Source organism: Microcaecilia unicolor, chromosome 1, assembly GCF_901765095.1.
Source record: "Microcaecilia unicolor chromosome 1, aMicUni1.1, whole genome shotgun sequence".
Classification (NCBI taxonomy): Eukaryota; Metazoa; Chordata; class Amphibia; order Gymnophiona; family Siphonopidae; genus Microcaecilia; species Microcaecilia unicolor.
Genome location: NC_044031.1, coordinates 262847424 through 262865034, shown reverse-complemented (window position 1 = coordinate 262865034; position 17611 = coordinate 262847424). Strand labels below are relative to the sequence as shown.

At 41.1% G+C, this 17611-nt stretch overlaps 1 protein-coding gene across 1 annotated transcript in view; it reads left to right on the top strand.

Annotated features, from left to right (window-relative positions):
• The window catches only part of DYNC1LI1 (dynein cytoplasmic 1 light intermediate chain 1), a 131755-nt gene that overhangs the window by 91502 nt on the left and 22642 nt on the right, over positions 1-17611 (top strand). Inside the window, 1 exon segment of the mRNA XM_030206057.1 lies at positions 7466-7577. Within this exon segment, the coding sequence (XP_030061917.1) occupies positions 7466-7577 (112 nt within the window).

Genomic DNA, 17611 nt, shown 5'->3' with positions numbered 1-17611 from the left:
GAAGGGGGCGGTTCTTCTAACTTGAGTCGTCGACGTCGCACGTTCCGTTTCTCCTCCCCCCTTGCTCTAAGTGTGTGATGCGAGCAGCCTGGCAGATCCGAAGGGCTGTTCTTCTCCGATCCGTAAGTCCGGACTGGGGGGGGGGGGGGGGCTTTTGATGTTGTTGCCTGCTGTCAGAAGTGATCTTTGCGCCTCCGTGTGTCCTGCTGCTGCCCTTGTACAGGAGGTGACGGCTCGGAAAAGGGAAGGGTTGGCTTTCCTTTCACATGCCTTGTGTTTGGTGGAAAAAAAAAAAAAAAGGAAAGCGCAGCTGCATGCTGGTGCCTAACTTTTTGGGGGACTGCTGAAAGGCACTAGCAGATTAAGGGAAGTGCCGGGGTTAGACCTGCTGGGGCCCACAGCTGAAATCTGACCCTCCCCATCCCTTTACAGCCCACTGGAAAGCTGTGTTTTCTTAAGCTTTAGGCAGGTTTGGGGGTCCCAGAGCAGTTGCCCGGTTTGTACCCCACTAGCACCGATCCTGCCTTTACGTTTACCTCCTTGGTAAGTTTTTGAAATTTTGGCATCTGAAGGGCAGATCGCCCGGGGTGGGCTGCAACATGTGCTGTGCCAGTCCCCCGGCACAGTATTTGCAAAACTAACTGGTGATGCGCACAGGTATTGTCAAGGGATGCTGCTCTATTTTTTTCACCATCAAAATCTGCAATCGGATGTTCCCGCTGGGTAGAAAGTTGAATTGAACTGTGATTTTTGTCAGATAACCTAAGGGGACACTTTTTTTTTTGTTATTATTTTATGTTGAAATTGTGTGTTTGAATGGAGACTCCGGAGGAAGCATTTCATTTGCATACATATGGCTGACATGATACTGTACAGGCTGTGCCGTGGACTTGGTGTTTTGTTTAGGTTTGATGTGGTACAGCACATTTCAAGGTGTTAATTTCTGCTTTTATCCTTTACTCTGCCTTGGACTTTTGCTTGTCTCTAGCACAAACGGGATAGCGGGTGGAAGGAAACATTGGAGAAATGCTGGAGAGGAGGCGGGTAGACGCTAGAGAGAGGTGGATGGAAGGAGAGATTGGCAGAAGATGCTGGAGAGGAGGCCATTGGCCATGTGAAAAGAGACATCAAGAGAAGATGCTGGAGAGGAGGCCAAGTGGAAGGGGAGATCAGGGGGGGACACTGGATATGCTGGAAAAGTAGATGGAGGATATACTGGCCACAGAAGAAGGTGGAAGGGGAGATCCTGGAAAAGTAAAGTAAAGAAATAAATGGAAAGGAAGCCCTGGAAACGGAGTTAAGAGGACAGATAGCAGCAGAATCGGATACTGGGCCATCATGATCAGAAAAACAAAGTCACCAAACAAAGGTAGAAAAAATCATTTTATTTTCATTATAGTGTTTGGAATATGTCCACTTTGAGAATCAGGTGCTCAACATTAAAAGTTTATATTTATTTACTTATTTATTGCATTTTATCCCACATTAAACATGAATTATTGGAACCTGGGATCATTTAATTTTTTTTTCCTGGAATAATGCACTGTTCCCCCCCCCCCAGGCTTTCTACCCGGCTATAGCCAGCTCTGCAATTTGGGGGGGGGGGGGGGGGCGCAGAGGTGGACCGGGGAGAGAGCCTGTTGTTAAACATTTACCAGCACACCACTGCATGTGACCAACCAGCTCCATGGAAAAAGGCTGAGGAGGTTCTGTGTGATGGTGGGAGGCGGGCCATGATGTGCATGTGTGGTGAGGCAGTTTTAAAAGCTTTTAGTATTAAATGTGAGATCTTTTTTGTATGAGTTCTGTTGATATCACCAATGCTGTGAGGACTTGCTATTTTACTTGTCCTTGGAGAATGTATGCTGCTAAAGCCAATTTGAGAAACCACCTTGAAAGAAAATATTACATTTATAACAAATCAACATTTTTGTTTTCAGAGATCTGATGTGGATTTTATCATAACTGTAATTTTTTTCTTTTAAGGTGGTTTGCCCACCTGCCACCATCACACAAACCCTCCTCAGCCTTTTCCCATGGAGCTGATTTGATCACATTCCATCTTACCTTGAATCAAGATGTTCTTTAGCATCAGCAGCAGATGAATCCAGAGACATGTGGGTTGTCCGCAGATGAATGCAGAGACATGTGGGTTGTCCATCAGCCAGCATGTGGAGCTAGAGATTACCGAACAGAAGTGGTACGTATTATGTCATTCTCCTGCCCAGTCAGTATTCTCTATCTCCAGCAGGTGGATGGATGTTTTCCTTCATGATCCTGGATTCATGGCTGCTGGCTCCTGTGCTGTCCCAAGCTCAGTGTAGCCCGGGGTGTATGGCTTTTCAGTGCCGACTTTAGGGGGTATACCTGGTCACCCCAGTTCCCTTCCCTACCCTCTTACCTACTCTTGCCTTGTTCTTTCTCTTCCTTCATGTTAAATAAAATCAGGACCTTGTGAGACAGGTTCTAGGCAGAGTTTGTGGAGGTGAGCAGCGCTAGACCTACAACTCTTGACCAAAGGATTGGGTGAGTGTGCCTTCTTTTTTTGATTAAAGGAAAAAAAAATCTGCTTTCCCGTAGATCTCATCAAACGCTGCTCCCGTCGCAGTAAGTGGAGAACAGCTTTGGGGCAGTGTCTAGCATGTGGCACCAGGAACCTGATAGGGGAAGAGACCGGTGGGGTAGAAATTTCAGCTGTTTCCCACATGGGGAAGGCACATGGTCTGTAGAATTAGCTGACCCAGCGGCCATTTTGCAGTACAAATTTGGTAACATGCTCCCAGCTGTTTCTGCTTCGGAGATTTCTCTGCGAGCATGCAGCCCCCCAGCAGACCCGTTTGGATGCACTGTGGGGGAAGGGGGAGGGCCAGCTGATGCATTTTCACCCGATTTTTATTTTGCTTTTACGCAAAGCTTACCTGTTAAGACATCGGGTCAGGGGGCCAATGTAACTCAATCCTATAGTTCCTCAGCTCAGCCTTCCAGGGATCTGGCTCCTATGTGTTGTCGGTGTACATCCATTTCTGACGGGGAGTCTCTGGCTCCTCAGTCTTCTCCGTTGTCAGAGGGAGGGATCTCTGGGGCAACCATTTCTCAAGCGCAGCTGGATTTGGAGGAGGTGGATATCTGAACAGAGGAGATGGATGATCCCACTGCGGTCCGTGTTTTTAATAGGGAGGAACTTTTAATAGGGAGGTCTACAAAATCTTGAATGGTGTAGAATGAGTAGAATTGAATTTTTTTTTGTTTACTCTTTCAAAATGTACAAAGACTAGAGGACATTCAATGAAGTTACATGGAAATACTTTAAAACAAATAGGAGGAAATATTTTTTCACTCAATAAATAGTTAAGCACTGGAATTTGTTGCCGGAAGATGTGGTAACAGATGTTAGCATATCTGGGTTTAAAAAAATGTTTGCATGAATTCCTGGAGGAAAAGTCTATAGTCTGCTATTGAGATAGTCATGGGGAAGCCATTGCTTGCTTCCCCTGGGAGTGGTAGCATGGAATGTTGCTACTGTTTGGGTTTCTGCCAGGTACTTGTGACCTTGGTTGGCCAATGTTGGAAACAAGATCCTGGGCAAAATGGACCATTGGTCTGACCCAGTATGGCTGTTATGTTCATCTAGGTTGTCTGTCTGTACTAGTGAAGCAAGTAATATTGAGTGCTTTAGATCAGTAGTTCTCAACCCAGTTCTCAGGTCATACTCAGCCAGGTTTTCAGAATAGCCACTGAGCAGAGATGAAAAAACGGACATAGTACATACAAATATCTCATTACCACTTGTGAATGCATCAAAGTAGTTTACAACATTAGTAAACTAAGCGTAAGGAAAGGAACACCAGACATACTGACAGGACAGGGGAAACCAGAGAAAAATCAGAGAAGGGTTGAGGAGGAGTGCAGAGTGGAACTCAAAACAGCAGGTATAGATTCCAAAGAACCAGTCATTGTGCTAGAGGCCTGCACAAACAGATGTGTTTTCAAAACTGGCTAGGAATTTAAGATAGGAGGAGCCCAGCACAGAGTGATTGAAGGAGCTGATTCCACAAGGTCGCTCAGCTGACCCTGCCACAGTGCAGCTTACTATTTCCTGGTTGTTCAAGGTCTCTTCCTGGCTCAAAGCAAATTACCTTTTCCTTAACCCTTTGAAAAGCGAAGCTATTTTCTTTTCTCTCTCCATCTTCTCTGACACCGCCTCCAATTCTTGACAGCCACCCACTCCCATATCACAACACTATCAAGTTTTAGTGTTAAATTTTTGACTCTCATCTCTCCTTCAAACCTCAAATTGACTCTGTTGTCCATTCCTTTCTTTGCTTTTTAACATATTCCCCCTCTTTGCCCTTTTCTTGACTCATCTCTTCTGAGTACACTACTATATTTGTTGTTTTCCACATAGAATATTGTAACTCTCTCTTTGCAGGCCTCCCCATCTATTCCTGAAGTGTCTCCAACTTGTTTAGTTGACCGCTGTCAAAGTTCTTCACTCAGTACATTGCTTTGACCACGTTACTCCCTGACTTCACACTGAACACTGGCTTCCTGTCTCTTCTTGTATAAAGCTGAAGCAACTTTATCTTGTTTTCAAGTCCCGTCTTCCTTCTGTCACTCAATCTTTCTTTTCCTACTCATACGCCTTCCCACTCTCTCTCTCTCTCCTTCATCTGGTAACCTTATCTATTCCTGCTGTTCCCTCTTTTCACTTCTCCATTTCAAGCAATGCTAGTTTCAGTTTCCTAGGGCCATCTCTCTGGAATTCTCTTCCTCCTCATATCTGCTTAGAACCCTCTTATCTTAAGTTCAAGTCTTAAAACTTTTCTATTTTCTGAAGCATTTGCTACTACAGCTTACTCGTCCTTTCCCTCCCTTTTGTGTCTGTTAACCCACTATAGTTGTTTTAGAGTTGTAAACCGCATAAGTGCTTTTATAGACAAATTCGGTATAGCAAGTACCAAGAATAAATAAGGTGGAGCCAACAAAGAAAAATGCAAATTGCTTGGTGGACTGAGCACATCACGTGTGAATGGTAAGGTCAGATGTTAGGCCTGAGAGGATGAAGAGGTTGAGCATCGACATAATGGGGAGATAAGAGAATGCAAGTAAGCAATAGCATTTTGTGAGCCATGATTAGCGCTTTGAAACAAATTCTATAAACAACTGGAAGCCTGTGGTGAACTAAAAGTAGTGTTACATGATCATATTTTCTTTCATGAGAGAGGAGGCAAACTGCAGGATTCTGGATAGACTGCAGGTGTTTTAGAAGGGTTCTGCTATGACTAGTATAGACTATGTTGTAATAGTCTAAACAAGATATAACAGTGCATATAGGAGTGAGCTGCAGTCAAAATCATCAAAATAACTACGTGTTGCTTTGCACTGCTTGAGTGCCAAGAATTGGATCTCACAACAGAGGATTCCTGAAGGTCGAAGGACAATTGATGTGTGCACCCCTCCACCAAAGTTATTGGCTGACCCAAAAGAATGAAAGTAATGGTAGAATCTGGAAGATGGTTTGAGATCCAGGATGTTGCAGTCTTTGAAGGGTTTAAAACTAGGTGGTGATGGATTTAGTGAAGGGAAATCTTGCATCACCAATCTATTACATTTCTTTGAAGGGGTGAATAAATGTGTGGATAAAGGTCAGCTGGTCGATATTGTGTATCTGGATTTTCAAAAGGCATTTCACAGAGTACCTCATGAAAGACTCCAGAAGAAATGGGAGAGTCGTGGGATAGGAGGTAGTGTCCTATTGTGGATTAAAAACTGGTTAAAGAATAGAAAACAGAGTAGGGTTAAATAAATGATCAGTATTCTCAATGGAGAAGGGTAGATAGTGGGGTTCCCCAGGGGTTTGTGCTAGGACCACTGCTTTTTAACATATTTAGCAATGATCTAGAGATGGGAGTAACTAGTGAGGTAATTAAATTTGCTGACAACACTAAATTATTCAAGGTTGTTAAATCGCAAGAGGATTGTGAAAAATTACAAGAGGACCTTACAAGACTGGGAGATTGGGCATCTAAATGGCAGATGATGCTTAATGTGAGCAAGTGCAAAGTGATGCATGTGGGAAAGAGGAACCCGAACTATAGCTATGTAATGCAAGGTTCCACGTTAGGAGTCACCGACCAAGAAAGGGATCTCGGCGTTGTTGATACATTGAAACCCTCTGCTCAGTGTGCTGCGACGGATAAGAAAGCAAATAGAATGTTAGGTATTATTAAGAAAGGAATGGAAAACAAAAATGAGGATGTTATAATGCCTTTGTATCCATCCATGGTGTGACTGCACTTCAAATATTGTGTTCAATTCTGGTCGCCGCATCTCAAAGATATAGTGGAATTAGAAAAGGTACAGAGAAGCGCGATGAAAACGATAAAGGGGCTGGGATGACTTCCCTATGAGGAAAGGCTGAAGCATCTAGGGCTCTTCAGCTTGGAGAAAAGGCTGAGGAGAGATCTGACAAAAGGTCTATAAAATGAGTGGAGTGGAATGGGTAGATTTGAATTGTTTACTCTTTCCAAAAACACTAGGACTAGGGGGCATGCAATGAAGCTACAAAGTAGTACATTTAATACGAATCGGAGAAAAAGTTCCTTCACTAAATGTGTAATTAAACTTTGGAATTCGTTTCCAGAGAATGTAGTAAAGGCGGTTAGTGGGGTTTAAAAAAGGTCTGGACGGCTTCCTAAAGGAAAAGTCCATAGACCATTATTAATTTGACGGTGAAAATCCACTGCTTATTTCTGGGATAAGCAGCATAAAATGTATTGAACTTTTTTGGGATCTTGCCAGGTATTTGTGACCTGGATTGGCCACTGTTGGAAACAGGATGCTGGGCTTGATGGACCTTTGGTCTTTCCCAGTGTGGCAATACTTATATACTTAAGACTCTGCACAGAGTGCAAATTAGGAGCAAATGGATCACAGTATGAAGAAGATAATTAGCATAGCAATAAATGCCAACATCAAAATTTACAATGAATGCTAATAAAGGGCTCAAAATTATTAATGGGAGAGACTTAGGGGAGGAGTGAGTAGAAACAATAAATGAGTGATGAGAAAGGAAGGAAGCAAACCACTTGTGCATAGTTCCCATTAGACCAGTAGCCAGTCTAGCCAAGAGAAGTTTGTGATCCACCAGGTCAAATGAGATCCAGAGAAATGGCTAATAACACACTTCTCTTACTAAGACTGTGATGCAGCTCAGTGAGCAACACTGTTAAATCTGTGTGCTAGGACCCAGCAGGAAGCCTGACTGACACAGGTGTAATACATGGTTGTAGTCAGCATATTGCACCATATTCATGGTGTCTATCCTGAAAACCTGATTGGCTTAGTGTGTCCCAAAAGCTGAGTTGAGAGCATCTACATGAGAGCATGTAGCAGAGATAGTGATGAAGATATATCGTAGTGTATTTTTAAAATAAAAAATTGTGGTTTTCTGTACGTTTTGCAGTCCAGCAGGATGGGATAACGAAAAGAAGATAGGAATTTTACATGAAAACTTTCAGACTTTAAAAGCAGATGACAGTTTTGAAGAAATCATAAGAAAACCACCTGTTAGAAAGGTAACTTGATTTTTCTATTAATGCTTCAGAAGAAATGTATGTAATTTTGTTAATTTACTGAAGGCAAATTATGTAGCATGTTAATCCAGTGATAATCTAAGCGTTTATGTTATTTTGATTTGCAGCGCATGATAAATTTGTGACTTGGAATTGATTTTCTTATTGACCTGGATTGATTTTTATATAACATAAATGCTTTACTGAGTGAGACACAAGGTTCATCAGGCCCAGCATCCTGTCTGACAGAAGCCACTCCAGATCCCAAACCATGCTCATATCAGGGATAAGCAGTGGTTTTCTCAAATGTACATGACTCTTAATAGTTTTTGGACTTTCCACTCAGTACAAAATGAAATCTATCAAAAATATATATTTAAAACCAGTCATCAAAAGGCAGAGAATATAAATTGGCTGTTGTGTGTTGAGGACTTTTATTAAATTATCAATTAATCATGAGATGTATTAAAAAGAAATTGTATGATCAAAGCCCAGTTCACCTAGAGTTAATGGAATATGTTTGACTTCCAAATAAATCGTTGCTTACCAAATCTTCCATTTTCTTTTTAGTTTTCTTTTGATCTTGTATTTTGTTGCTAAAAGAAACTGTCCATCTTTTTATGATAATCCTTAAGATATTTGTATTGGCTAAAAGAATGTTTGCTCAACTATTTAACTTTCTAATCCAAAAGGTTAACAACTTCCTCACAAGGTTTGTTATTAAGGCAGTTAGAACATTGTGGTTCCCTGTCTAAAGGACAGCATTTTTTTTTTGTTTTTTTGTTTTTTTAATCAAGGCCAGCATAGTGGGAACTAAATCTATTTTACAGAATTGGTGTTCACCTCACCTGCCTACATTTTGGTATTGGTGCAATACTTTCCATGTTTTGATTGAGTGGGAGGCCAGAGATGCTTGTGTTATCGTGAAACATAAAAAGTAGTTCTGCATGATTTGGGAAACATACAGAGTCTTTCTCCACGGGTCCACAGTATAATTATCAACAAATTGCAACTTTGATTCTGGCTGAATTGTGTGGTATTTTCTTTTAAGCACTATTGATCGGGGAGGAGGAATAGGGGTTAGAATGGGGGGAGGGCATGGGATTGCTATGCACTGTTTGTTAATATTGCTTGGGATGTTTGGTGGAAGGGAGACAGAAGAACATAAGAATAGCCATACTGGGTCATGGACTGCTGAAATCACCACAGAGGTGAAGGTAGCGTTGGATGCAGCTTTAGATGCTCAGCTTTGGCAACTGTTTGACTGTGTGGAGGAGTCCCATGAATGTCTAGCCTTAGTCTGGAATTAGATGGGGGCCTACAATTCATGTCTGCTTTGGAGGACCATACATGCTTCCTTGCTAAGGAGCATGAACACTTAAAGGAGATGGTATAAGACTTGGAAAATAAACTGGATGATATGGAGAGCAGCTCAAAATGCAATACTTTGCATCTAGTTGGACTGCCAGAGACGTTGATAAAGTGGGAGTTGCCCAGTTTCCTGGAGTCCTGGCTTCTTGCTACTCTGAACCTGGGATCGCAACGTCAGCATTTCTGCATGGAACGTGCACGTTGTCTGGGCCCTGTGTGCACCACACCAGCGAAACCTCGGGCTTTCATCTTGAAAGTGCTCAACTATGCTGATAAGCAGCTAATACTACAAATCTTGTGGAGAGGACAGAGACTAATTTAAATCATGAAGTGCTCTGCTTTCCGGATTATTCGCTGGTGGTACAGCACCGGCGAAAGGGTTTTGCTCCATTCTGTACCCAGCTTCATCAGGCACAGGTGTGTTTCGCCTTTCTCTTCTCAGCACAGCTAAAAATCATTCATGACAGCCAGACTCACTTTTTTGAAATGCTGGATGCCGCCCATAAGTTCATGGATACTCTACCGCAATCTTCAACTCAGCCGACTTCATCTCAGTTGCGACCGAAGCATGAGTGATGGGGTCTGTGGGCAATGCCTGATTTGGGAGTTCTACTGGAAGATTCAAAGACTGTGAAGTAGCTGTTGGAGTGTTCCCTGCACATATATAGATATGCTGCTTAGGTTGAGTTATGTTAAATTGAGATTTTGCTTTTGGACAACTGAGAACCTGTTTTGGGCTGGGACCTTTCTCATGTTGAGTGAGGAGTGTAACAGAATATACGAGTAGAGCACGGAGAGGAAATATAGAGGACAATACAGTTTTATTGTTCCTCTGCTTATTGCTTCATCAGACGTTACCATGTGGCACATTGTTCCATGTGTATTCATTTTTACCTGGTTTAATTTGTATAGACTATATAATAATGTTGATAACGCCCAATGAATTAACACAAGCGGGTGAAAAAAAATCTGTTTTATAAGTGTCAACTTTAAAAATATGGAAATAAGAGGGGGGTAAGCTCCTAGCTAGGTTAATTGCTCATAAGGTCAGGCCAAAGAGTTCTGCTTCAAACAGAATGGGTTAAGCCTTTTCACTGAGAACGTAGCAATTTTGTAAATTATTTCAAGAATATTATAAATAGCTTTATTCAGCCCAGCATCCTGTTTCCAACAGTGGCTAATCCAGGTCATAAATACCTGGCAAGATCCCAAAAAAGTACAAAACATTTTATACTGCTTATCCCAGAAACAGTGGATTTTCTCCAAGTTCATTTAATAACGGTCTGTGGATTTTTCCTTTAGGAAGCCATCTACCTTTTTTAAACTCCGCTAAGCTAACCGCTTTACCACATTCTCTGACAACGTATTCCAGAGTTTAATTACACATTGAGTGAAGAAACATTTTCTCTGATTTTTTTTAAATTTTACTACATTGTAGCTTCATCGCATGCCCACTAGTCCTAGTATTTTTGGAAAGTGTAAACAGACGCTTCATATCTACCCGTTCAACTCCACTCATTATTTTATAGACCTCTATCATATCTCCCCTCAGCTGCCTTTTCTGCAAGCTGAAGTGCCCTAGCCGCTTTAGCCTTTCCTCATAGGGAAGTCGTCCCATCCCCTTTATCATTTTAATCGCCCTTCTCTGCACCTTTTCTAATTCCAATATATCTTTTTTGAGATACGGCGACCAGAATTGAACACAGTATTCGAGGTATGGTCGCACCATGGAACGATTCAAAGGCATTATAACATCCTCATTTTTGTTTTCCATTCCTTTCAACGTATTAACGACGACGACACCTAGATCCCTTTCTTGGTCCGTGACTCCTAACGTGGAACCTTGCATGACATAGCTATAATTCGGGTTGCTCTTTTCCACATGCATCATGTTGCATTTGCTCACATTAAACGTCATCTGCCATTTAGACGCCCAGTCTCCCAGTCTCGTAAGGTCCGCTTGTAATTTTTCACAATCCTCCCGCAAACCTGTTATTCTCAAAGGCATAGGCTTCCACCATCTTCCTGCCACTGGGATCTTCAGTGGCAGTCTGGCAAGACTGCTGCTGAAGGTCTTTATGGTCATCTTGGGACTGGAGCCAGTATAAGCAGGAGCAATTTAAAGTTGTTACTGCCTATACCGGCCTCAATTTCAAGATGGCCATCGTGACCTTCAGCAGCAGTTTAATGAGACTGTCACTTATGGTCTTGACAGCTATTTGGGTGGTGGACATGGCTGGGGAGAGAGTGACTGTGAATCGCTCTTGCCCGTTTAGGCCACTAGACCACCAGGGCACCTAAGGTAGACCCAGGGGAGGGGGGAGGGAGCTGGCTGACTGGGTGGCTCCAGGAGAGGAAATGTGGGGCCTTGCCGGTTTCATTTTCAGCTTCTGTTTATCCTGAAACTGAGTGGCCAATTTCGGTCCTGGATTCTGTTTCAGCAGAAACTCAGTTGGGCTTTGACATCAACATTGTGGTTCAAAAAGAGCCTTCATTATCTGGGCTAGAACAATGCTCCTGTGATCTGAAGGAGGCTTTTTTTTCTTCCGTTTTTGAGTATCATTTTTTTCTTGTTGCACACATTTTGTAAGTATAGTGGCCTGCTTTTAGTTTTTAAATAGAGAATGTCACTAGTAACATCGTATCGACCTATATCGCTTATTAACCATGAAGCAAAACTATTCGCAAAAAGTTTAGCAAATAGACTAGGCCGTGTTCTACCAAAAATAATCCATGAAGCTCAAGTTGGCTTCGTGCAGGGCAGGTCGGTTGCCAAGAACCTCAGACGAATTTTGACATCATTGGAATATTTAGAGCACACTAATGAACAAGCTTTAATGATTAGTTTCGACGCTGAAAAGGCGTTCGATAGAGTGGAATGGTCTTTCTTATATGAGGTGATGGAGGGGTATGGTATAAAAGGAGAGTTTGTACAGGCAATTAAAGCTTTATACGCAGCCCCTCTAGCGCAGGCAATGGTCAATGGGAATGTATCTGAGGCAATTCATATAGGCAGGGGAACGAGACAAGGTTGCCCGTTATCGCCCTTACTTTTTGCATTATATTTGGACCCTCTAATTAGGGATATTCAAGACTGCCCAGCAGTGCCTGGAGTGGACATACAACATCAGAGGTTCAAATTGGCTGCATTTGCAGATGATTTGCTAATTATTTTAAAGAACCCAAGAGAAGCGCTGGGTAATGTATTAGAAATTTTTAGGGAGTTCGGAGATTACTCGGGATTCACGCTAAACCTTGACAAATCAGAGGCCTTAGCTATAAATGCAGACGCCCATAGTTTGTGGCCCATAGATTTCCCGTTAAAGTGGGCAACTAAATCTTTTAAATATTTAGGCATCCTATTACCGGTAAATACAAAAGACCTATATGATTTAAATGTTAGCAAACTCAAAGAGCAGACCATGCACCAGTTAAATTCTTGGCAGAACCTTACGATATCTTTGACAGGGAGGATATGTTTAACAAGGATGGTGATAATGCCGAGGTGGCTGTATGTTTTACAGGTTCTACCACTAAAACTCAAGCAAACTGACATAAAATACTTTTATAAAATTCTGAGAAAGTTCTGTTGGGCTGGGAAAAGGGCCAAACTTCAACAGAAATTCCTACTAGGAGGGTGGAGACCAGGGGGAATGGGGATTCCAAATATTAAATACTACAATATGTCTTGCTTGCTACGACAGGTTAGAGATTGGCTAATGAATACATCGGCTCATACACCACTTGAGTATGAGACGGTGTACTTTGCCCCATATAATTACATAACGTTATTACACACTCAGAATAAAATACTCCCCCATAGATTTAAACATAGTGTTTTGCTCCAGCCTATCAGGGAAGCGTGGAGATATATAGGGAAACTCCTGGGGGGAGACCCCTCTAACACCGAGTTACTAACTATTAGGGGCAACCCGATGTTTGTACCGGGGATAGAGAATCAAACCTTTGTCACATGGGAAAGAAATGGCATAGTAACCATGCAAGATATACTGGGGGCTGATGGGCATATCAAAGCAGTAACACAAATGCAAACTAATGCACAATGGAGGGATCACTTTGCGCATCGCCAACTCACACACTATGTGCGCACACTAAATACAGACGAGATTAAGAAGCAATTAGGTGAGAAAGTTAGAAAATTCTTCGAAGAAATAGCCGAAGAGGTTCCGTCGATCTCCAGCATACATTTGAAATTGTGGGGACTGATGCCTGGGAGAGAGTTTAGCCAACTTCGTCAGAAATGGGAAACAGATATAGGCAGAGCATTGACAGGATGGAATATTGTAAAACAAATACAGGATATACCCAGAATAGTAGGAGGGGCAAGCCTTCGGGAATGTGCGTTTCGTATACTGCATAGGGCTTATTTTACCAAAACACAACTATACAAATCGGGGGGCATCCATACCGCTACCTGCCTGAAATGTCAGAGGGCAGATAATACGCTATATCATGCGATATGGGTGTGCCCTTTAATAAAAAGATACTGGAGACACATAGCTGTATTTCTGTCTACAATTGTCAATTGTGATATAGCATTGAACCCCCTATGTTTAGTGTTAGATAAACATGACACCTTTCCCAGATTAAACAAAGACAAAATAATGCTGTGCCGCAAAGTATGTCTCATTGCCAAAAAATGCATAATGCAGCACTGGACCTCTGCACACCCTCCGACCTTCTGGCATTGGCGGAACCAGGTACACCAATTGCTTACTTGGGAAGCGAGAGAGGCAAAAGGGACATACAAGCGAAAAGAGCGCTTTCTAAAAATCTGGGGGTGTTATTTGGATGGGATGACTCACAGAGGGAGAAGTCGAATTCTTAACACTCTGTAATACTCTTGGGTATCAATTGTGATAACAGAAGACTCATTTATAGGTTAATAGGGGGGGAGGAGGATCTTTTGATCAAGATGTGATATTGGTTATATTATATAGCTGAGACCAAAGGATAACAAATGAAAACACATAAGACAATGGAGGTTGATATTATTATACTTTATTATGTAAATGATGTTATTCTTTTTCTTATGTCAATAATTTCACAATAATATATCAGCTTATTGGAGGGGAGGAATGGGGAGGGGGGGAAATTATTACAAAAATATTGTTGATGTTATACTTTGTGATGTATATGTACTAATTTTGGTGTTTGTATAACGGTCTGCTATTACGATAATACAATAAAAAAGTTGAAACATAAATAGAGAATGTCATGAGGACAAAGTTTATCCCCACCCCCATCCCCGCAACAATATGAAATCTCATTTGTACAAAAAACAAGTGATTCTTTTATTATTTGTTACATTTGCATCCCACATTTTCCCACCTATTTGTAGGCTCAAAGTGGCTTACATAATACTGGAGAGGTGTTTGCAGACTCCGGAGTAAACAAATACAAAGTGATGTAGTAGTAGGATAAGGTTCATATGGTAGGACCACATAAAGGAATCGTACAACGGAAGAGTTGTGTAATATCCATTACAAACTTTAGTGATGTTGTGTAGTGGAGGTCAGGTATTTATGTTGGATCGGTAGGGTAAGCCTTTTTAAACAGGTGAGTTTTTTTTTGTTTTTTTTTTTTAATCAAAAATGATGAAAATACTGCAGTGTGGAAGGCATGTGTTATCTGTGTGGATGATGAAAGATGCAGTTTCGTCATGTGCAAGAGGGGATGGGGATGGGGGTCAAAGCTGGTGGGGATGGGGACAAACTGTGTCCACGTGTCATTCTCTAGTTTTAACCCTCATTTCCACTAAAGTTTCCTACGTTGACTTTACCACTTGTTGATATGTGTATAGAAATCAACATTAGGTGGGATCAGCACTCCCATATCTCTCACACACTTTTGTGTGGTTGATAATGTAATCCCCCATCCAAACACAAATCCAGATTCAAAGAAGGATCACCATCCCTGTTCTCAAAGTTTCCATCTTTTCCATATTTACAATCAGTCCATTGATCCTAAACCAAATTATAATCCTTTCAAACTTCAAGTTATAGTAAGAGCACAAATCTCTCTTGGGTATAATCAATTACATTATTGGCATAGCTATAACATTCATATCCAAACGTCTTAATGACTTCCCCTAAAGACTATAAAAATATTAAATAATGGTGAGAGTGCTGATCCTTGAGGGACCCCCTATTTTACAATTGTTCTAATTACAAAAATCCCCCTATATGTCTACCCTAATCTTTCTGTCTCTCAAATTATGAAATCCACTTCAGTACTGTCCCACCTAACCCAATCGGAGCACACCACAGGATGAATCTATCATGCTGAAATAAATCAAATGCTGCTGAAAGACCCAATAAAACCAGTAGCACTTTATCACCCTTTATCAAATATTGTAAAATAGAATCTTTTACAACTACCCAAGCTGACTCTACTGCAGTGGTCTTCCCTAATTTTTAAGTGGGGACCACTTAGAATACAAATGAAGGAGAGCAATCAGATATCGTCCTGTGTAAGGCCCTGACTTCTGATTGATTGATTATTTATTTATTTATTTTAGAAACCTTATGTACCACCTAAAAACCTAGATGGTTTCCAGAATAACTTAATGTACCTAATACAATATCTAAAATAAGATAAATTGTACAAAAACACGAGACTTCACCCAAACCTTCAAGCAGAGAGATGAAATGAAGCAACAAAAGTTCATATTAAGTCTCAAGTATATGCAGCCACAAATAACTGCGTCTTCAGTAGCGTCTTAAATCGAGATATATTGCCACATAAACACAAATGTACCGCAGATACATTCCACAATTGTGTTCCAGCCACAGTAAAGGCAAACATTCTAGTTCTTGCATATCGTGTCTGCACTATTGGATCCAAAGGCAGTCACATGGCAGTACCAGAGCTGAGGGACCTCTTTGGGTGATATACTTTTAAGACTTGTCAAAGATAAAAAAGAGCATCTGAGTAAATAGTTTGATGAATAATAGTTTATACTTTATATTTGATTTGTTGAATCATCGGTAATCAGTGTAATTGTTTGAGAACTGGTGGTGCATGAGAGAATTTCATTACCTCTGTAATCAGTTGGGCTGCAATTTGCAGTGCCCTGAGCCTCTTGAGACGCTACATTGAGATACACAGGGCATTGCAGTAGTCCAACCTTGATAAAACTAAGCTTTGAACAACAAGGCTGAAGTCATTTATTTATTTACTTATATCCCACATTATCCCAAACACGTTTGAGCTCAGTGTGGCGTACAATAAACAGTATAGGATACATAACAAAGAATAATGCATAAGAAAGTAATTTGTTGTAAGAATCCAATTTTACAACACAATATCATAAACATACTGGGATAGCTATGGATGTTTAACATTTAGAAAATCTATTATGTATGAGAAATTGTACATGAAGCAAAGAGAAAGTTAATGGTAAATAGAGTAATAAATTCAGATAATAATTAATTGTTTGAGATATGGTTGTTAGGGTTTATTTGAATAGGAACAATTTGAGGATTTTGCAGAATCTAGTATATTCCTGTATATTTCTTAGTTTGGGTGGTAAGGAGTTCCACCACTTGTTTCCTAGGTAAGTGTAAGTCTGCAGAGTGGACAGTTTTGTAGATCACTTTTTTTAAGTTGACAATTCAGGCTGTAACTTATGCAAAAGATGTAATTGAAAAAAAAAACAGCCTGAACCACCTTACAAACTTGCATACTCATATTAAGCTTACTATCAAGTGTTACTCCCAATAATCTCATCTCTTTTTGCACAGGAATAACATATCCTTTCAGGTAGTAGTATATGTCAGACATCCATCTCACCAGCCTGTCTTCAGACTTATCATTGGGTATATCCTCAAGGAGGCTGGCATTTCCAAATATATTTTCAGTCTATTAAGAAGTGCATTGCTGAAGTGGCTCTTCCTCCCATCCACTTTCCCCTTTCTGCTGCAAGCTCGGGTACAGAGGCAGAGCATAGCAGAATGATGATGAGGGCCATCCCGGAGAATTAGAATTTTTTATTTCTAAACTGCCTTTATCCAAGACGGGAATACAAACAATGACATTCAAAACAGTAAGGATCTTGGCAACACAGATCAAATAACAGCATGCAAAAGGTCCATGAGTTCAAAAGGGACTGGCCCTCAGGCCTTGTGTTTAAGGATTCTGCTGTACTGTGCCCCCTTCTAAAACCTAATTCGGTAAAATCTAATTTATAATAGTCTAAAAAATCTTAACACAAACTACTTTATCCATTAATTTTGGCAGTCAAGATTGGTTAACCACTGGTCTGTAGTTTGTACAGTAACAGTAAATGACAGCAGATAAAGACCTGCACGGTCCATCCAGTCTATGCAGGCCCCAGTCACCCATGCTTAATGCTGGTTGTTAGGTCTCCACCATACCAACCATATATCTCCACCATGCCAACCATATAGGCAGTCAAACATGATGGAGTTTTGGTTATAGCTGACAGAAACAGAAGAACAAAAATCCTCGCACAGGTCAGACAAACAAGCAGTCACATTGAAGGTGGCACAAAAGATGATGGACTCTAGTAGTTCAAAACGAAAGTTTTATTCAAGGAACATCCAATGGACGTGACAGTAATCGTGTTTCGGCCACAAAGGTGGCCTGCCTCAGGAGTCCCTTTGATGTAGAAATACCCAACT